This window comes from Fukomys damarensis, unplaced genomic scaffold, assembly GCF_012274545.1.
Source record: "Fukomys damarensis isolate Sample0158 unplaced genomic scaffold, DMR_v1.0_HiC HiC_scaffold_27, whole genome shotgun sequence".
NCBI lineage: Eukaryota > Metazoa > Chordata > Mammalia > Rodentia > Bathyergidae > Fukomys > Fukomys damarensis.
Genome location: NW_022900939.1, coordinates 43,644,365 through 43,666,951, shown reverse-complemented (window position 1 = coordinate 43,666,951; position 22,587 = coordinate 43,644,365). Strand labels below are relative to the sequence as shown.

Genomic DNA, 22,587 nt, shown 5'->3' with positions numbered 1-22,587 from the left:
AAATTTCAACCAGTAATATTTAAGTGGTGGAATGATAGTTTCATCGAATGAGAAGCTGTTGCCTTAATGGCTAGGATTCAGAGAAGGAGGAAAGCTTTTTCCACTGGTCATTTTCATGAGAACTTCATTGGATAATATGTACCTTTTCTTCATTTAGGTACCCACTTAGTTAGCCAGTTAGCAGTGCTGAGTTTAAACCCACAGCCTTTGCTCTGAGCTGTACCCCCAGCCCTTTTCAGGCATTTCGTTCTCTAAGTTGCCCGGGCTGGGCTGGGATGTGCCACCTTCCCACCTCACCTTCCTGTAGTGGCCAAACCCCGGTGTGGCCTTCACCTCCGCTCCTGCACCTTTCTGAACTGTGCTCCCATGCAACCCCTGTCCTCATTCCAACAGCGTAGCATTGGACAATAGGAAAACAATGCAAGTGAAATGAGAGGCCTTATCAAAATAAACCCAAACACTTAGAACACCAGCATAAGGCATGGTTCCTTTAAGGCAGAAAGTTTCCCCAAATATAAAAAATAATTATACACCATTACAGGAACAATTTGAAAACTTCTATCTTTAAAGTTAAAATAATTCATAATTTTCTCTCCTAAAACAACGAAGTGCCACTTGAGTAAATCATTAGTTTATTCATTGCTAATTTATGTGCAAATTATAAAATTAATAAGTTTTAAAAGAGATTAATTTAACATAAATCATTATGAAGTCAATATTACTCAAGAGCCACTAAAATAAATACTTAATTAGCGTGCCAAAATAAAATAATGATGCAATTAGGAGGATGTTCTCCATGTTTTTGAAGAGAATAAAATAATACATTTGTTTTAAGCAATCTAAAGTAAAAATTTATTTGGTATATCATTTGTTTTCTTGCTTTAGAAAATAGTACATATTATGCTCTGATTTTATATCACTTTTTCAAAAATAAGGAAAATAAAGTTATCTTGAAGCACATGACTGATTTCAAATTTGCACCTTGAATGCATGTAAATTAAACCATGTTAAATCTTCATATACAAGCATTACAATTAGAAATGGCTTAAAAACTACTGAAATTTGAAGTAGCATAAAGAATAAATCTGTACAGGTGAAATGATGAGGAAAAATCAGGACATGTTTACCTAATGTATTAATTAAAACTTAAATAAAACATACATAACAGCTTTGCGTTATGAATAAGACCCAGATCTAGACAAAGGATTTACAGAGGTAACAAAATAGTAGAAACCTTACTGTGAAAGTTTGCCTTAATGTGGAAGGATCCAGGCAATAAGAAATTAAACTATAAAATATGTTCTGACCTCAAGCTACAAACGTTATGGATAAAGTAGAAAAGACCCAGAGTCCTGGAGACCCAGAGCCTCAAGTGGGAGAGCGACTGCTGGGCAAGACAAAGAAGATCTCAGGAGGGGTCGGGGCAGAGCGAGGGCAGCAGGAGATTGGGACAGAGTGTGCTCTGTGCATGAAGGAAGACACAGGGGAGTGCGCTACTCAGCACTAAGAGCAGCAGTAGCGGCAAAGGCGGTACAAACAGGATGCACACACCTGCTGCGTGAGTGTCCCACTTAGGAAAAGGTAGCGAACACCACCGTTCTGAGTTCAGAGAGCGCTCGGATGTTACCATGCGGACTGTGGAATCGGTGCTAGCCTATCGCAATAAACAGAAGGAAAAACTCCGGTTGGAGATCGGTTGGAGATTAGTCACAGCGATCCAGACTTAATTTCTTCAAACAAAATGATTGATAATAATAGGCTGAGTCTATGCCCAACATTGCCTTTTAATTTTCACATAGTAAAAATGTGCATCTTCAAATCGACAGTTTAGCTTTATGTGCCTTGACAATAAAAGACGGAAATGTTATTTCCATACTTGAAAATTTTGCTTTGAGGATGATGAAACAAATTTATAAAATTTTAATAAACAATGGTAATGAAAATTGTATAAAATAATTTTAAAAGTAAAAGAGGAGCAAGTGTTTGAATAAAGCTTTGTGCTGTGAGAAGAAATCTAATGCACAGACTCAGTGGCTTATCATTGATAGTAGCACGAATACTTAGTGTTTGTTTAGAATTATATTATCTTGTCAGTTATAAAGTGGCAATTACTTCAGTTCGTTGCCAATCTTAACTATGGAAAGTTTTATTTAAAAATAAATGAAGAAAGTTTAGCAAATAACTATAAAATAATTTCAACACTCGTTTTTGCCATTATATTTAATTTGTAATTGGACTAAGCTCTGGATAATTCATGTTTGAAAGGAATACAGTCCACTTCAGATTACATTTTTTTATCCATTGAATTTAGGGTACATTTTGGGTATACATTGTGATCACATTTCATCACTGGCTGTTTGTACCTGTACATGATATATCTTGGTTCTTATTTTTGCTTACTCTTTCAAATATAAAAGTAATTAATTAAAGCCAGGTAGAAGGCAATATTGATTATGCCCAAAGCAGACTGTAAGGAGTTATCTCAATTGACTTGCTTGTAGAAGTGAGTCTGAAGCCTACATGCTGAGGTCAGAGTAACTCGCATCTAAATTCCATTCCCACAACGAAAACCTTCGTACTAGAAGGCAATGTTCTAATTACAACCCTATATTTTGTCTGCTCTGTTCCTAATTTGAGAATGCTTTGCCTCATCCTTTATGAGCATGCTTACATTAATTTCCATAGAAACTGCACAGAACTTTCATTTACACCAGTTGATTACCAGTAAAAACCAGTGGCTTGGATGGACCAGTGCCTTTGTCTGTTGCACTGGCATTGGTCATCCCAGGACTCTGCTTTCTGTCTCTCTTAGTTTTTTCCCCCCTCAGGCCTGTGTTGTACACTGGGCAGGAGACTAGAACCTACTGCAGAGGTTTCTGGTAACTTTTCAGGGATTCCAGTAGTTTTTATACACAAACATACATACATATGCACATTACCGTGGCTCCTGTTCAAATTTTCTGCCAAAGCCTTATGCAGTCATAGGTGGTGCTTTTTTTAGAGGTGGCTGAATTTAGAGAGTGTGTTTGATTCATGGTTCAATGCTAGGGTTAAGGGTACTAGGATTAATGGCATGTAATTACTAAATTAGTGCACTGATGGATCAGGGGCTGCCAGACCTCTGCACTGAGGGTACAGAGAAGGATAAAAGACAAAGACAGACAAAGAGATAGGATTGTTTTAATGTGGGTCTGAGATGGCCTAAGCCCTTCTTAGCTAAGAGTTGTCAGTATTTATTGACACACAGCAGAACAGGCTGCATAAAGGCAGATAATAGGCAACAACGGGACTAAGACACTAATGAGAACCAGGCTTATAAAGGGAAGGACAAGCTGTAGTTAGTTAACAAGTCACCTAGCGTTTAGCTAGCATTTGATCTGGGAAATGGCTGTACAGAGTCGTAAATCCTCTCTGCCATGTTCTCTTACTATCAGAGATGTCACAGAATCATCTCACTGAAATCTCCACGGTGACATTGGCATAGGGAGTTCTGTTTCCATACACCAGCCAAGGCTTGTCTAGCAAATCACGTGGGCCTAGGACAGACTCACAATGTAGTCGGTAGCCAGTTTCACTTCAATAATACTTTATAGCCCCCCCAGTATGCTTTCAAGCCGGGCTCCTGCACTGATTGGCTTGGCACCACTCTGATCGCAGTGGCCTAGACAGAATATAGAATGGGCGCTGCTGAGGCCACTTGGACTTGCTGTCCATGCAATCTGCCTGCCCTGCTTTACCATGAACTGATCTTCTCTGCCATGTCCCTCTGCCAAGCCACGATTATGGGCTGACACCTCAAACTGGGAGCCAAATACTGTAAACCTTTCCTCTTAATTTTGGATGCTGGGGAGTTTGTCTGGGCAATAAGAAAATTAACTCACAATCCTACTCCTGCTGGAAAATGTATAGAATAATGGACAGATTATCAACTTGTGGTCAGGCCTGTGTTTATTCTTATTTTCTGTAGTGAAATATAGATAGATAGATAGAAAGAGAGAGAGAAAAAGAGAGAGAGAGAGAGAGAGATGCTCTGGGAACTTGCTTAATTTGAATCTCATCTGAAAAACTTAAATATTAAATGTTTATGATAGTACCAATCATATGAAAGGGATGTATTAGTGACAACACATATGAAATTTTAAGCACATACCAGGCCCCAACACCCTTTCAATTAAGTTTAGTTATTAGTACTTAATTATGTACTTATAATATTATTGGAAATGAGTCACATATCTAGCTTGAAAGTAGATAAGTACAAAACAGGTAATCAAAATGCTTTAGGGAAAGTCTATCATTACAAAGCATGATTAAAATGATTTCTGTCATGCTTTTGCCAATTTTAGAAAATAATTGTAAGGATTTTTTTTCCTTTTTATTATTTGATATTAAAAAATTTACAATTTTCTTTCATTCTATGTTTAACTGACTTCTTTAGTATTATGGTGAGGAGCTGTCCAATAAATAATAAGTGGATACATGAACTAAATAGCAATTGTCAAACCTGGAGACATTGTCTGTGATTTATGTCAAATATCTCTGAATCAACCCTAAGTGCTTAACCTGACATTAATGTCAACTAAAATTTAAAATAGTGTATCGTGCTTTCTCTATTTTATTGAAAGACAGTGACTAGCAAAATAAAGAATTCATTAAACTTATTGCCCTGTTTAATTTTTCTAAATAATTTTGTGTGTTTAAAGTACAAATAATTTATTTTTTGAAAAAAATACAATTTTTCTGACTTATTGACAATTACAATATAAAAATAATACATTATTAATAATGAAATGGATTAAATTCATTAAAAACATCTTGTGTGTTATTCACCTTTGTACATCGAATTTTTCCTTTTTAAAGGAACAGATTTTCAGTAAGCAATCATTGAATAAAATAAACGTCCTTCTGCTTGTACAGAACTGGCCAAATTTCTGTAATTTTCACCTTGTAATTAGTATGCTCGTATCTATAATTATCTACCTCTCTTCAGACTAAAAACAGATTCAGTAAATTGTTTACTCTAGTAGGCATGTGTGGGACTTGACGTGGTAAAGTGTGGTTGTATTATAAATGTCCCATTTCTCAGGGTAGGCTTTTATAATGATATGCCAACGATTAGCAAGCAGAGAGCTGGGAAGGCGTTACCACATTTTGGGTAGCGTGACTTCCTCTTAGAGAGGTTGGGTGAGACCCGCGAAGAGAGAGGGCAGCGTGGAGGCCCCGCTGGGCGCGATTCAGCTTCGAGCCGTCAGTGGAGCCGCCCTTCCGAGACGGACAGGGAACGGGTTCTCCCCGGAGCCTGCTGGGGTCTTATGCCCGGGAGAACAGCTTAGTTCCAGCCTAATCACATTGATTTTGGACTCTTGTCTGAAGAAATAGGAAGAGGATACATTTCTATTAGTTTGAGAAAACAAGAGTTGAGGTGACTCGTTGGGTCAGTCACAGGAATCCAACTCCCGCTCTATCCGGCTCACCCCGCAGGTTCAGAAGACACCTGTGCCACAGGCCGAGTGGACAGGGAAGGCGGAAGACCAGCGCTCAGACAACTGCGACAGAAACCGGCTGCGGCCGCACTGCAGCAGGGCAGAGGGTGCCGTTAATGATGGCCAAAAGGGGAGAACGCCAGCTGCAGTTGGAACAGCTGTTCATCACTTTGCACAGAAAACGTGGGGTGAGGCAAAAGTATAGACATGTTTCTAATCATTAGTCGAATCCTCTGCAAGGGTTGTGGGCTGCGATGGTTTGGAAGATCTGAGGGATAAGGTTGGAGCTAGATATTAACAGACAGGGTGAGGTAGACGGTTGGGTCCAACTGTTAGGAATGCAACTCACCTGGTAGCAACTGCAGCGACTAGGAGAGTTCTGGAAGGGGACAGGGCCAGCAGGCAGTGCTCTTACGGGCTTCTCGTCCCGGGGGAACGCTGCCAGGGCTCTGCGGCAGGCACAGGCTCAGATTACTAACATTTAATTGTGCAATCCAGCTACCTGGGGATCATAAATACCTTCCATGGTCATTTTTCTTCAATCCAGACTTTGGATTGGAACCTTTAATCCACTTACATTTACGGCAAATACTAACGAGTTGGAATTCATAGCTGTACACTTCCGTTTGGCTTTTATCAGGTATGGTGCCATTTTGCTCGCCTGGTTCTGTATCCCATTATACATATTTTCTAGTAGTAATTTTAATTCTCTGTTGGTTTCTTTCACTATATTTTAAATCATTTTCTTACTGCTTGCTCTGGGAATTACAACACAGCTCGTAAAGTCTTATAGTTTAGTTTTACACTAACTTAAAATAAATGCAATAAAAACCCTTACAGTATAGCTCCTTTTCCTAAATCCACCTTTCTGTCACAGAGGAAAGACCTTCATAATTATGCTGTATGGACTTGTCATAAAAGCCTTGTGGTATAGAAAATGTTATAAGCCAAAAATTCAGGTACATCCTCATTTAACCTTGCTGAGTTACTCTGATATGGTCCTTTATTTACTTCTTGGGGTGAATGAAAGTCCCTCACTAGCATCTTTTCATTTAGACAGGACCTGCTCCTTATTGTAGGAGCTGTCATTTTGCTTGGTCACGTTCAGCTGTTCTTTGCCTGATATTATCCAGGTTTATCTCTCAGTTTTGAAGAATCGTTTTGGGTGGGCCTCAGACTCTTAGCTGACTGTCCTTTTTCTCTCCCCTGACACCTGTAGGGTCATCTCACCCGCTGTGGCTCTTGTGCTTGTGTGGGAAGTCAGCTGCTAAACTCACGGAAGTGTCCTCCACTGGATGAGCCATTTTTCTCTTGCTATTTTAAACATTCTGTATTGCTTTTCAGCAGCTTGATTAGGATGTTTCAAAGTACTTAGGTTTCAACTCTGAGTGTGCTCCACCAGGAGTTTTATGAGCTCTCTCTATGTGAATATTAATATTTTCCAAACCATTTGGAAAGTTTTTCAACTTTCAAATATTTGAAGAACGTCTTTTAGTATTCTCTCCTTCTTTGGTCACTCCCAGCATGCTGCATTTATGGACTTGAAGGTTTCCTACAGGTCACTAATGGAACCGAATGACCACGGCTGACATATCTGATATTTTAATTTTTTTTCTTTTACCAGCTCAAATCTCTTGTGTCTCCATGGTAAGATTTTGCATTTCAGTTGCTATAATTTTCAACTTGAGCATTTACATTTGGTTCTCTCTTTTTGGAGAACATATTTATTAATACTGTTTGTGAAAACATTTTTTCCCTTAATTCTTTGTGTCATTTCTTTTGCTTCTTCAAACACACTTGTCATAGCTGAACTACAGTGCCTTCCAAGAAACGCCATTTTTTCCTGTTGTAATAGTTTCTCTCTTTTCTTTATTAAGAATATTGCAGAGGTCTGGAAGCTTCAGTTCAAGCTGGAAGCTACCAAGGTGTTCTGTAGCATCTACACTTTCAATCGCACATAGTTAAATGGGTTTTTGAAAATATTTGCAATACACTGGGTGTGCCTATAAAAATTCGTATGCTGAAATCCTAACCTCACTTGTGATGATGTGAGGAGGTAGAACCTTCAGTCAGTGACTTCTCTTGCCAGAGGGTGAGGTCTCTATGATGATATTTTGAGAGCATTGATATCTTTTATGTCATGTTCGGGCTGAGAGAAAAGAATGAACCAGAAAGTTGATCCTCACTAGCTGGAGAATCTGCTAGGCCCTTGACCTTGTATTTCCAGCCTCCAGAACTCTGAGACACAAATTTCTCTCTGTGTAAACTATTTTCACATGAAATAAAAAGCCAAAAAATATTATGAATTCTATAGTATTTCAGTATAGCAACAGAACTTCTCAGTCAAAGTCATTTCCTTTGTCATTACTCATCTGTCTTAAAACAGCTTTCCACAACAATCATGTTCAGAGCGCCTACTGTTGGATGACTACATGGTGAGTCGGGGCATGGATGAGGTGCTTTAGTGAACTCTCGGTGCTGGGGTTGTAAGAGCGCCGTGCTGGCTCTGTGTGGCACACATGAAGTGTGGATGAACCAGGGCCCAGGACACTTGGAAGAGGTTGCTGGTGATGGGAAGAGAAAGGAATGTGAGGGGTCAGGACGCCTCTTCTCCTGTAGCTCACTTTTTACAGAAGTGAGCCACACTGTGAATTGGTCCTGAGGCAATGCCTCACCAGCAGAGGGTCCAGCAGCTTTTGTGATGGGAAGAGAAAGGAATGTGAGGGGTCAGGACGCCTCTTCTCCTGTAGCTCACTTTTTACAGAAGTGAGCCACACTGTGAGAGAAGTACTTATTGGTCCTGAGGCAATGCCTCACCAGCAGAGGGTCCAGCAGCCCCAACATTACCGCAGGGGGCTAAGATTCCTACACAAGAGCTTGGCCACGCACTGAAGAACCACCCTAGCTGCGAGGTCTACCGTGAGGGGTCAGGACGCCTCTTCTCCTGTAGCTCACTTTTTACAGAAGTGAGCCACACTGTGAGAGAAGTACTTATTGGTCCTGAGGCAATGCCTCACCAGCAGAGGGTCCAGCAGCCCCAACATTACCGCAGGGGGCTAAGATTCCTACACAAGAGCTTGGCCACGCACTGAAGAACCACCCTAGCTGCGAGGTCTACCTAAGAGTGCACAAGGGAGCAGTTTTTATTCCTGTCAGACCTGAATGCAAGGCCCAGATGGATGTGAACTTTATTAGATGCCATGCTATGCTAAGGGTCATTCTTTCCTCTGAAGCCAAGGCACTGAACCTGTGCCCGGTGTCTTTCAGTTTTCTACCAAAAGGTTCATTGGTATTTTTAGGAATGGAGAACCCATAAAGATTCAGTATACTTTTAAGTAGCCTCATATATGAAATAGAACAGCTAGAGTTTGACTTCAAGCTAGGATACTTTTGGCTTCATGCTAGAATACCTATTACAAGGTATGATGCACATAAAAAGTATGTTTTAATTAATTACTCCATGCTTCCCTACTACATGATTTTATGGGTAAAATATGAATATTTTGACTCTCTAAATTGCCTTATTTAACTCACATTTTCAGGTTAACATTAATAATAACTTTATTAACTTGCTTGCATGAAATACCCTAATCTTTTAGATAATTTGATTAGTTTTATCTGCAGGCTTCAACCTTGGAAGTACTTTCTAAGCACTTTCTTGAACCTATTTTTGAGGTTAAATCATCATGTCATTAATATTTTAAAAAGACTAAATGGAAAGCGAAGCTCATAAAGCTCAGACATCTTTGTCACTGATATAATAGGAGAATGAGACAATTTCTCTGGTAAGAACCGGAAGACGATCCTGCCTGTTCTGTGTGGGCTCATTTATCTCTGTTACATTGATGAATTCATTTTCATGACAATACTTGGTCTGAATAATGAAAAGCTGGCAGAGACTCTGATGGTCAAGATGGAATATTTAAAACATTCTTTCCAATTATGGCTAAGTATCTTTTTTTGTGTGTGATTTACCATTGAGATGATCGATCATATTCGGTGAGCAAAAGTTGTTACATGATATTTTCAGCCAAATTACAAGACATTGAATAGTAAAATCTTTTTAAAACTTCCAAGTTCCCATATCTTCTGAAAAAATAACTGCATAAAATACAACAGTGTTTTTTCAACCTTTGCTAGTCTAGTCATTTGAGTATTCACTGACACTGGTAAACTTGATAGAGTAATTAGACTTCCCTTTACATGCCCATTTGCACATATGTTCACAAGTTAAACAAATTCGTTGACATTATTCTTGGTCAGAACTGAGGCAGATAATTATGTCTACGATAATGTGAAATGGTCTCACATTTTAGCCTGCCTGTGAAATTCCCGAGTAAAGTGGGGAAGCCCAGAGCCTGTTGATGGTGTGGGAATTTTTCTGAAGGCTTTTGCACAAGCCAAGTCATTTCCTTCTCATATAATCTTATCAGTGAGGTGAATAATCACCCTGACTTCACAGATGAGGGAAACGAGCCAGCAGGTGACCAAGGTCAGAAACAGAAGAAAGAATTCAGGGAGCCGGATTCAGATTTAAACAAGCCACGGATCTGAACCCTTGAGCTCTTTGTTTCTATTTTTAAAAAGAAAGTATTACAGCTACGGTGGACTAAGTAAACAAACAAAAATAAATCTAATGAACTGATGAAGAAAACATGGACAGGGAATAATAAAGGATTTGTAAAGACACTGCTATTTTAGGAATTCCTGTGGCTACTAGAATCAAAGTCCAGCTGAAGAAATGTGAAAAAGTGGGCAGTGACTCTCATTGGCTTCTTTGTGCTTTCACTGGGGGGAGGACTCTTGCAACACAAGCATAAACTTAAAGAATTTTAGATAACGCTGAGTAAAATGGATTATCAAAGTGAAGCTAATTGAGGGGATAAGAAAAGGCTCTCATAAATTTATACTGCTACACGTAAAGAAGCGGGAAGCTGTGCAAAGGTGTCACCAGGGAAAACACTCTGAAAATTTCCTCCAGCTTTCCCACGCTGTTTGTGCAAAGAAAATCTGTGAGTGTCACTCATCTGCTCACTTGCCCGAATGCTGTAATTAAGAAACAGGCTAAATGGTGGGTGATTTTGTCTCTTGCTTGTGCTAGGGCTTTCTCTCTAGGAGCATCACTGCCTTTGACTTGATCTTGTTTGACTAGAGCTTCCTAAGTCTGTGACCAGTTGGGTCACATGGGGTCCTGAGTGTGAGTTTCAAGTCCTGGTTTCCATCTTGAAGGCCTCAGTCATTTTCTGTTTGAGTCATTTCCTGCTGTCTGTGTGACAGGTGGGCAGACTATGAAAAAGGCTCAAACTCTCACTCTCCCTGCCGTGACAGAGAGCCCAGCTCAGTTTCACAGTGCTTGGTCTGGTTCCAGCACTGCTGTCTTTGTGCTCTAGGTAACTATGCAGTTTTGTGTTTTTTAGGTTTTTTTTGTTTTTTGTTTTTTGTTTTGTCCATCCACACATTCAATATAAAATTAATTTGTAGGGAAAAATGTTAGTTGAATAAAAAACATAGTTGTAATGATTATACAAATATAAAATCCATGGAGGTGATGTAAAATTTTGATAAATTGATAGCTAAGCAGTAGACTCCAATAAAGACATCCTTGCCCAAAATAGTTAGAATCCTTTCACTTCTCCTCGGTGAATGTTTCGAGATACAAGTTAATATAAATTAAATGGTTCCAAAATAAATCCCTATTTCTTTTTTAATATTATAAAGTATCAAAAGTTAGTGATGAAATCTTTTTCTGAGCATCTGCCAAAATTCTGCTAGAGATATCCTTGAATGGTTATGAAAGAGTAGGAAGTTTGAAGCAAAAGTCTTAAATTTAAATGGAGGCTCTGTGTTCAATGATTTTTGTTTTACAAAGATTGGTAATACCTCAAATGTTTAATTTTCCCATCTATACAGTATAAGAACCATGATTTTCACATGGCAGAAAAAGTCACATGGATACTACACTTAACAAACAGTAAGAAACATACAAATATTTATTACTATTGATTGTAATTTCTTAGCTTAATTCTTTTTAGGAAATTGGATACATGGAAGATTGAGATTCTTCAAGAAGTTAAAAAACATAGTTGTAATGATTATACAAATATAAAATCCATGGAGGTGATGTAAAATTTTGATAAATTGATAGCTAAGCAGTAGACTCCAATAAAGACATCCTTGCCCAAAATAGTTAGAATCCTTTCACTTCTCCTCGGTGAATGTTTCGAGATACAAGTTAATATAAATTAAATGGTTCCAAAATAAATCCCTATTTCTTTTTTAATATTATAAAGTATCAAAAGTTAGTGATGAAATCTTTTTCTGAGCATCTGCCAAAATTCTGCTAGAGATATCCTTGAATGGTTATGAAAGAGTAGGAAGTTTGAAGCAAAAGTCTTAAATTTAAATGGAGGCTCTGTGTTCAATGATTTTTGTTTTACAAAGATTGGTAATACCTCAAATGTTTAATTTTCCCATCTATACAGTATAAGAACCATGATTTTCACATGGCAGAAAAAGTCACATGGATACTACACTTAACAAACAGTAAGAAACATACAAATATTTATTACTATTGATTGTAATTTCTTAGTTTAATTCTTTTTAGGAAATTGGATACATGGAAGATTGAGATTCTTCAAGAACTCTTTTTTTGCTAGCTTTTAGGACTTTCAATAGTGGTTATTTGGTCTGACACTGAGATTCCAGCTACTCACATATAAAGAACTCACAATTTGTTCTGACAGAGTAAAAGATATACAGAATCATATTTCCTTTTACTTTGCCTCTTTACTGACTTCCATGCCTCTGAATTTTCTTCTCACAGAGTAAAAGTATTAAAGAGATAACAAATTAGGTCATAACTTATTCTCTTAAATTTCAGATCAGATAATGTGTTTATTTTCAACAACTTTGTTATGAGCAAAATTGCAATGAGCTTTCTTAGGGCTAAGTTTTATGAATAACCTTGTGCTTTTCCCTCAAATTTAAGAAGTGCATAAGTGTTACTAGTTATGATACACACATTTTCAAACAATATTAGAAATAATTGGAAAATATGTATTTAACTTTAAATTAAAGCCAGGGATTTAGCTCAGCAGTTCAGTGGTCTGCCTTGCAAGGTCAATGCCTCAGAGCTGTGTTTGGATTTACTGCTGAATCCAATTACAGTGTATTATCATAAAAAGCATCAAAGTGAAAAATATTGATGGTGCTTGTTTGTGAGCATGCAACTGTTAACTCTAAATATAAATATTTTAATGGTACAATAAGAAATGAGAAATAAAATTTCCAATATGGAACGATAAACCACTTAAATTCAAACATAATTCTTATTTCGAAAAATATGCTGTGCTATTTTAGACACAATTCACAGACAAGAATGCTTCTTTAAGCAGTCATGAGCTATAATAATCACCTGAAATTATATGAGAATACGATTAGGCTGTGGAAATATTTATGGGAGCAAATTTTGGTTTAAAATTCTACATCTCTACTACACTTACGAGTTCAAGTGGAGGTTGAGATGCTACCTACACCATTGGCTAAAGCTGGCCTTGTGATCATTTGCTTACAAACTAAGACTATTTTGTTCTACGGCAATGGAGCTGAGTAGTTGCTGCCAAGATATTCTGGCCAGCAATGACTAAAAGAAGTTAAATCTGGATTTTAAATAATTAGATATTTCAGGAGTGTACTGAATCTGCAAAATTGCCTTGAGCTTGTTGGAAATACTTAAGGCTTCAAAGTTTGAAGCATCAAAATGAAGCACTGTACACAACGCACACACGCGCGCACACCCGCGCACTCACACACTATCTGTAGAATGAAAATGATTCTATTCTCTGCTGTTATTCTCTGCGACTGTTTATAGGAACTGTTCACCCTTCACAAACTTCTGTTGATTTTTCTCAGAAAAGTTTATTTTCAACAATACACGAGAGAAGAAATGATTTACTTGGATTAAACAGCTATAGAAAGACAAGATTGGACCCAAAAGGCATGAAGTCCAGTCCTGTTAGGTCATTAATAGTTCCATGGAGTTCTGAAAATGGAGGTCAGTAAGCTCTGTTGTTTTTCTCAAATCTATTTTTATGCACTTTTATTATTTGTGCACATTTGTCATTCACAATGATCATATTCATCATAAAGAATGTGTACCTCTACATAATATTTCTTCATTTTTCTCTTTAAACATTCCCTTCTTCTTTCTCCAAGCTTTCCTCCCCTCTCCGTTTCCAAAAGCTGTGTGTCAAATCTGGGTTTTTTTCATAGTCCCAGGTCCATCCCTAAAAGCAGCTGTGCCTCACTGGTGACCCTTGCTGGGCACTGGTAGGAAGGGAACAGGACAAGCTCAGTACATAAGGGACTGGCCAAACTCCACATACTGGAGAAGTAAAAGACATGTGAGGGATTGTAGTATTGTATGTGTTCTTTTTAAAAAATAAACTTTCAGAGAGTATAGTGAGTGTTTGGTTGAATTTCATTTGGATTTCAGTGTACAGCACATTAAAATACTACCCCTTTGGGAAGCAGTGACATTTACTAAGTGAAGAAAAAAATTGGCAAATTGCATTTTCAGCCTTGTCTCTTGGTGTTAATCAAGTTCAGTTTTCCCGGTTGTTCTTTATTTACTTTTTTGGTTTTGTTTTGGCCTTAATCATTAATAAATTTCCTGGATTCTTGAACCTTAACCTCAATGGGAAATCTAAAGTGAATAGCCACTACTAAAAGTGAGATTTTAATTTTCCTTTCCAGGGACAAATATAATAACCCCCCCCCAAGAAAAAGAAAAAACAAACTAAAGATAAAGACCTGTAGGTTTGGTTTTCATCAATTTTTGTAGATTAATTCTGGCTGAAGAAATGCATATATGAATTGGTGCCAGGGTTTGAACTACTTTGCTTGTCTATATTATGATTATCTTTGTAGTGATTGATTTATTCGTGCAGAGAACTAAACATTAAAGTTACATCTTCAGTATTTTCCATTATGTGATTTTATTTAATATAAAAATGCAGATTTTTCTTTTCCTTCTTAGCTGTAATAGATTTATAAAGACTGGACAAAAAGCAAGCCTTGCTCATGTGATAAGCCTGCAACAATTCTGCCGATAGAAATTTTCCATCCAACCTTTAGGATCCTCTTTCATTTTCTCATCGTTTTTTCCTAAGGCATCCATTTTGCACTGTGAATCTCTATTAAGCAGAAGTTTCATGATCGTTCATATGAACAAGCAAGGTCTGTTTATTTTCTTATTCTACAGTGATGGCAAACTTGCAGTCTCCCTGAGATTAAAACCGATCTCTTAGATTTGCTTTAAAATGAGAAAATGAGTTCATCTGGAAATATTTTGGGGACTTTAAGGATCTCTGAAGCCAGTGTTTCCATGATCCTTATTAGGATATCATTATTTATTAAGACTAGACACTTTGTAGCTGTTCTTGCTGCATTTTTAATACATGCCCCAAGAAAAGACTTCATTAAGATTTTATGAGTTCTCATATTCAAAGATCATTTAGTTTATTTAAAAAATCCAGGTCTAGTTTTCTTTAGTGTTGCAGCAATATGTTATTTGCCAGAGGTGAGAAATACATGATTCCTTTAATCATACTTATCTTTATATCGAACGAATCAAGTAAGGAAATATGAACGTTGTCTTTGACGACAATGGAAAGAATTGCAGAATTGTAGTTAGACACAGATCCGAGAAGAAACGCACATCTATATACTTATCTCTCTATGCCAAAGATGCTGAAGCTGTGTGAGACATTAATCGTCAGATATTTTGGGGGGAGATATGAGTAAATCTCCTTTGATAAATATTCCACTTCATTACTCCCAGACTTCTGGAATCTCACCTAAGAAATGGGTATCCACAATATTTCCAAGAAAAATTTCCATGACCATTAATTTTCTTTCAATAATATTTAATAATTAAAGTAACCACATTCTCATTGGAATGTTAGTTTCATAATTTATACAAAGGAATATTAGAGTTGTTGATGATTAATATAGTCCTATCACACATTAATTAGTCTGAACATCTAAGAAGTATCCTTCTGAAGGTAAAAACAAACTGAACACTAATTTCTGTAGCCCTTCCATGCATTTAGTCAGCTATTTTCAAATCACAAGAGTTGGGAGAAGTTGGACTTGAAAATGAAAAATGAAAGATTTCTCTTCAATGTTTTTTGACAAGTTAATCGGGCTGCCACATTTATTATATATTCACAAGAAACTAGAGCAATCCAGGAGCAGGTATGCTAATTCATGTTTCTATTCACATGAAAGCACTGAGGTTACAAGCAGTTATACAGTTATAATTTTCAAAACAGGAATTTGATAAATGAGCAGATATCATTATCATAACTGGTCAAAAGGCTTTCAATTCAATTGAACTAAAATTGCTAAGCAATTTCTATGCACAGCTTATTCTACCAAGTATTGTGAGATACAAAATGTGAGAAAATAATAATTCAGATTTTAAAGAATTTATCAGCATAAATGTTCAGAACCTGAGGCTAAAATGGGTTCAGAATAAAAGCAAAAACTTCCTGGATCATTCATTTTAATTTGCATTTCAGTAGTTGAAAAACTTTTACTGGGGCCAACGATTTAGCTCAGTGGTTCCAGCACCAACCTCCAAGCACAAAGACCCAAGTTCTATCCCTGGTACCAAAAATAAAAATAAAAAATAAAAATAAATAAAAGAAAAAAAGAAAGAAATACTTCTAGTGTGTGAAATAAAACTCTTACCTTAAATCTTTACTTATTTAGTGTTATAGTACAGAGGCATAAGTTTTTTGGTTTTATTTTCTTTTTCTTTTTTATTTTTGGTACCGGGGATTGAACTGGGGTCCTTGCACTTGCAAGGCAGGCACCGAACCACTGAGCTAAATCCCCAGCCCCCAGAGGCAGAAGTTTTAAATATTTTATTGGATTAATTTTTTCTAGTGCTTGTAAATTGTTTAATTGACTTTTCTTATGCCTTATAAATATATTTAAATTAATATTTAAATATTGTTGTAATATTTTCATTGAACATCGTTGTATCTTAATATCAATTCCTTTCTGAAGAGTATACTTTGTGATTACACAACAAAAATATAATTAATATTCATCCCACGGAACTGAAGGGGCATACAGTGATTGGACCCCCAATCTAGTAGGCTTCAATGTATAGATTTAGACTGTAGATTCAATTCCAGTCTTGCACAGTGGGTTCCTACTTTCCTCACTCTTTGTTGTAACATTTAAAAATACTGGCCATCATTTGCTACACGAAATGTTTTATACATGAAATACTTATTACAGGGACACATTAGAATCCAAGAAGACCTGCAGTAATGATGAATTGTGTAGTTATCTGCGTATAGCAACTTATAAAGCCAAACACATGATTCAGTGCAAATGCTCAAAATGTCTAATGGGTTCTATATCCCTGAGGATGTGGGAAATGAAGCCAGATATAAGCCAGGAATGAAATTCACTATTCGAGACACTATGCAAGGGTTGCAGTGAGTCTCTCTCTCTCGCTCTCTCTCTCTCTCTCTCTCTCTCTCTCTCTCTTTCTCTCGCTCTCTTACTATAATCAGCATTTGAGCCACTAAGAATAGTTGTTTTGGGTGTGGTGGAGACAAACAAAAAGACTTATGGATATTCGAGCATTCTCATCATGTATATGTTATAAAAATAGGGTTTGTTTCCAGTTTTACTTGTAGTGACATTTGTAGCCGAATTTTTTTAACTTAAAATATGTAAGGTTTTTTCATGTGCAAAGTAAACTTTGAAAATATTAAAGGATCATCAGATCAAGCACTGTAAGATAGGTCGATATAATTTTCTCACATTCTTTCAATTATTTTCATCTACAGATTCTACATTTTACTTTATTTTATGCAGGAAGAAATTAAACATAGAAAAGCAAATAAAGGTAAATAATTTGCTTCAAGTAAGAAACCAGGATTTGGACCAAAGTAGTCTAGTTTTGGAGGCTTCACTCTTACACACTACACTCTACAACCTCTCTGCTGGACTTATGCACCAGAAAATGAAGAAAACACTTACACTGCACGAGCACACTGTGGAATTTCTCACAGGTTCTCTTGCTGATGGAATTTTCGGCCATGCAGAAAACAAAGAATCGTACTGTGAGAATTCCCAAGTCAAACAGCCTGGCTTTGTATTCCAGTTGTGTGCAACTCACCCATTCTGTAAATTTTTTTCAGTGTAATTTGTATTAAAGTTCAATTTTTCCATTTGTAACTGAGGGCAGTGACAAAATCTACTAAGCAAATGCCCTTAAAATGAAATCAAGTACATCTGAAAGATGTCATAGTTTATTCTGTGAATAAATAAGTCAGACTAGTGTAAGATTAATTGGTATTAGTGAAAACAGCACAAGAATGCACAAATGGCATAAAAAAAAACTATTTACAGAAATAACACCACATTTCCAGTATGGGGAAAACATTAAGCATACAGATGAGTGAGGCATATTGTACCCCCAATATCCACAATCAGAAAAGAACTTCTTCATGGCGTGTCATAGTCAAAATCCCCACATTCCAATACAAGGGCCCAAGAACAGAATCTTAAAAGCTATAAGAAAAAAGTAATAAAGTACTTATAAAGTGAAAATGATTAGAATTATAGCAGACTTCTCAACGCAAACCTCAAGGGCCAGGAAAGCTTGACGTGAAGCACTTCTATCCCTAAAAGAAAATCACCTCCAACCCAGATTGATATTTCCTGCAAAATTTTCTTTCAAAGTTGAAAATTTTCTTCCAAAGTTGGTGGAGAAATAAAGTATTTCCATGACGGAAAGCGACCAAAGGAACTCATGACCATGAAACCAAGCCCTTCAGAAAGTTCTCAAGGATGTCCTAAAGAGAGTGAACGAAGCTAACAGTGTCAAAGAGTACACTGGAAAGGGTGACCAGTTAGAAAAAAAGAAGGAAATCAGCAACAGGGAAAAAAACAATGACAATATCCCCATACATGTCAGTATTAACTCTCAATATTAATGGTTTCAGTTCCCCATTAAAAAAAAAAGAACTGAGCAATATGCTGTGTGAAAGACACATGTTTAACTCAAAAAGAAATTCACAGAGTAAAGATACCAAAGGATGGAAAACAATATCCCATGCAACAGGAATGCAAAAACAAGCAAGCGTCACTGTTTTATTTTCAGTTAAAGCGCCCTGGAAGCCAAAACTAGTCAATCAAGCAGACAAGTCAAAGAAGGTCACTGCATATTGGTTAATAGAATGATTCAAGAGGAGACTATCAGTTGCAAACTAACTCTTTCCACTGGACAGTGGGTGCACCCAACTCCATAAAACAATATGTGACATATAGAACACTTTTTATTTAAACATCAACACAATTCTATCTGGGAACTCAACAGCACACTGTCACACACAGGCAAATCAAGTAGACAAAAAAGAAAAAAATCAACAAACAAATATGAACCGAACTAAAGTTTTGAATAAATGCACTTAAAAGATATCTATGTTCCACCCAACAACAATCCAATACACATTCTTCTCAATAGCACATGGAACTTTTTCCAAAACAGATACTGTGAAAGTGCATAAAATGCACTTATGTAAATGCAAAAGAATTGAAATCATAACACGCATACTATCAGATCACAGTGCAGTGAAGCTAGGAGTCAGTGCCAAAAGAAACCAGAGAAATTATGTAAACACTAGGAAATTTAATCATACCTTCTTTAATAATCAGTGGGTAACAGAAGATAGATTAGATAAATTCCCTGAATTAAATTATAATGCAAGCACAGCAGACCAGAACTCATGCTACAAAGATGACACCGGTCCTAAAGGGGGTGTTCATAGTTGCAAATGCTCATAACAGAAAAGCAGAATGAGCCAGAATGCATAACCTAAAGATGCCCCTCAAGTTCTTAGAAAAACAAGAACAACCCAAGTCCAAATCTAATATAAGAAACAGAAATGATAAATATCAGAGTAGAAATTAACATTGAGACTAAAAATAAAGTACAAAACTCAATGAATTGAAGTCCAAGTACTTTGAAGAAATAAACAAAGTAGGCCAATCTCACCAAAAAAGGAGAGAAAATACCCACATCAATGCATTTAGAAATGAAAATGTGAAATCACAATGGATAGCACAGAAATCCAGAAGATTGATAAGTGACTAATTTAAGAACCTGTGCTCCAGTGAACTGGAGAATACAGACAAATAAAAGATAGATTTCTGGACACATACAAATTATCAAAATGAAACCAAGAAGACACAAAGACTCTGCATAATCCCAAAACGCGAATTGAAGTAGTAATAAAAACATACTCTTCCTGACGAAATGTGGAGACACAATGGATTCACTTCTAAATCCTGCAGAATTTTCAGCGAAGACCTATAGTCAATACATCTGAAAAGCCTTAATGAAGTGAAAAGGGAAGAAGTAATCCCAATGTCATTTCCAAATCCAGCATTACCCCAAGTCTAAAACCAGAAAAGAACCCAAGCAAAAACGAATACTATGAGCCGATCTGTTTTCTGAACATGGGTACAACAGTCCTCCAAAGACGACTGGCAAACAAAATTCAGTCAAGACGACCACTCTGAAGTCATCATTACCCAGGAGGTTCCATCCCAGGAGCTCAGGTACGGTCCAACATACCGAGAGTAGTAAATATAAAAGTCGTACAAACAGAAACAAATGCATAATCACATCGTCATTTCAGAAGAGACGGAAAAGGCTTTGAAAAACTCCCACACACTCATGATGAAAACCCAGGAAAAAATGATACAGAACTTCACCTCAGTCTGATAAAGGCCCTTTATGGCAAACACACAGCCAATTTTATATTAAATGGGCTAAAGATGAAAGCTTTCCTCCTAAAATCAGGGGGAAAATAAAGATATCCACTATCACCACTTCTGTTTAATATAGTGTGTAGAACATTAGCCAGAGTGATCAGGAAAGCAAGTAAATAAAATATAGGAAAGGAAAAATCAAAATTATCATTATTTGCAGGTGACAAAACCTTCTACATACGGGACCAAAACTATTCCATCAAAAATCTTCTAGAAGTCATATTCAGATTAAGTAGTGTAGCAGGATATAAAATCAACACACAAAAAGTATAACATTACTGTATACCAATAGTGAACTCACTGAGAAAGAAAGTAGAAAGCAATATCCACAATAGCATTAACAAAGATTAAATACTTAGAAATTAATCTAACCAAGGAAAGAACAGTTCTATACAATACAATCTAAAGTTTTATGAAAAAGAACATTGAAGGTAATGTCAATAAAGTGGAAAGATGACATTTCTCACTCTTAGATTGGCATAATGAAGATTGTCACAATGGCCACACTCCCTAATCTGGTACACAGATTTAATTCAAAGCTCGTTAAAATAGCAAGAGCATTTCTCACAGAACTAGAAAAACAAACAAAAAAGAGCAATGCTAATTCGTGTGGAACTAAAAGAGACCAAAAGAAAATTAAAAGAGACACAAAATAGAAACCTTGAGCAGTGAAAGCAAACGTCATGATCCCTGATTTCAAATTGCACTACAGAGGCACTAGGATAAAACTGCACAGCCTTGACACAAAAAAAGACATGTACATAAAAGGGTCAGAACAGAAAATGCAGAAATCACCTCCAGCACATTCAGCTATATGATCTATGACAAAGGGACCGAAAACACACTCTTCTGGGAAAGATACCCTCTTACACTGAGGGTACTGGAAAAATTGGATATCCACAGGCAGAAAATTGAATCCAGAACCGTACTTTTCACCATATACTAACTTAAAATCAAAATGGATTAAATAGCTAAATGTTAAATAGTAACACTTCATGTGCTGGAAAATAAAGGGGCTGAAACTCTTGAAGGCATAGGCACAGGAAATAACATTCTGAACAGAAGCCCAGTGGCACAAGAAATTGTAGCAAGAATGGTGTAACAAAATAAACCAGCAATAGAGTGAAGGGACACTTACAGAGTGGTAAAAAGTGCTGCAGCTATTGTTTGGACAGAGGGCTAATATCTGAATGTTATGAAGTACTCAAAAACAATTAGATACTCCCAAAATAAAAGATCCAATCAAACATTGGGCAGCTTCAACGGAGAGACACTTTTCAGAAAAATACACATGGTTCTTGAAGAAGTACACAAAAATGCTCAACACTTTCTGACCATTTGGGAAGTGCCAATTAAAATAAACTGAGATACCGCCTTACTTTAGAAAAAAATGACTATTGTCAAGAAATCAAATCGCTCCGTATGCTGGTGAGGCTGTGGAGAATAAAGAGAGCTTCTGAACTGTGCAATGGGCACACAAACTAGTGCTACCAGTATGGAAATCTGCACGGAGATCCCTCAAATACGAAAACTAGACATTCTACTAGACTCAGCATTGTTCTAGGTATCTCCCAAAACAGTTTAAGGCATCACATCACAGTGATACAGGCACACCCATGTTTACAGGAGCACAAGTCATAATAGCTGAACCTTGGAAGCAGCCTATATGCCCATCCACAGAGGAACGGATAAAGAAAATGTGGCATTATACACAACGGAATACTACTCTACCATAAAGAAGGATAAACTTGAGTCATTTGTGGGAAGAGTGGATGCAACTTGAGACCATAGTTTTAAGTAAAATAAATCAGACACACAAGTTAAATATTACATTGTTTTTCTTCTATAAAATACTATTGATAAAATTATAAATAAAGAGCAAAATAAAAATAGATAAGAGGAAACAGGAGATATCCCTTTTGCTAAAGGGTAGAGCACCAAAAGATCGTTATATACATATACCAACTCCCAACCAGCAGTGTAATTCATGTATACTGTGAGATGCACTGATAAAAATAATTTTTAGAAAAATCAAGGAAACAATAACAAAGGAGCGACAAAGGAAGGGAGAGAGGTTTAAATGGAAGAAGAAAGGAGGAAGGAAAAGAGCAGTATGTGGTGGTAAAGTAAAAGCAAAATAGCTAATCGAAGCACAATATTTCCCCTGGGAAATTATAATTTCACTCACTGCGCAGTCAAAAATAAGAGTGGGGGGAGGGCGGGCTGAACAGGTCCAGGGTGT

General features: G+C 36.9%; 1 protein-coding gene across 1 annotated transcript; it reads left to right on the top strand.

Moving 5' to 3' along the window:
- Window positions 1-1,628: 1,628 nt before the first annotated feature.
- Window positions 1,629-17,712, top strand: LOC104857853. The gene is made up of 5 exons (XM_010617926.1): window positions 1,629-1,684; window positions 3,775-3,816; window positions 5,479-5,668; window positions 13,392-13,533; window positions 17,354-17,712. Exons 1-5 carry the CDS (start codon window positions 1,629-1,631, stop codon window positions 17,710-17,712), a joined length of 789 nt encoding a protein of 262 aa, XP_010616228.1.
- The last annotated feature ends 4,875 nt before the right edge of the window (window positions 17,713-22,587 follow it).

What these genes read in the sequence shown, in the direction of transcription:
- LOC104857853 (XM_010617926.1), top strand. Translation starts at nt 1,629, where the DNA reads ATGCGGACTGTGGAATCGGTGCTAGCCTATCGCAATAAACAGAAGGAA. An exon ending in AAACAGAAGGAAAAACTCCG is followed by an intron (nt 1,685 to 3,774) that starts GTTGGAGATCGG and finishes CCCTCTGCCAAG; the next exon opens with CCACGATTATGGGCTGACAC. An exon ending in CTTTGCACAGAAAACGTGGG is followed by an intron (nt 5,669 to 13,391) that starts GTGAGGCAAAAG and finishes GATTTTTCTCAG; the next exon opens with AAAAGTTTATTTTCAACAAT.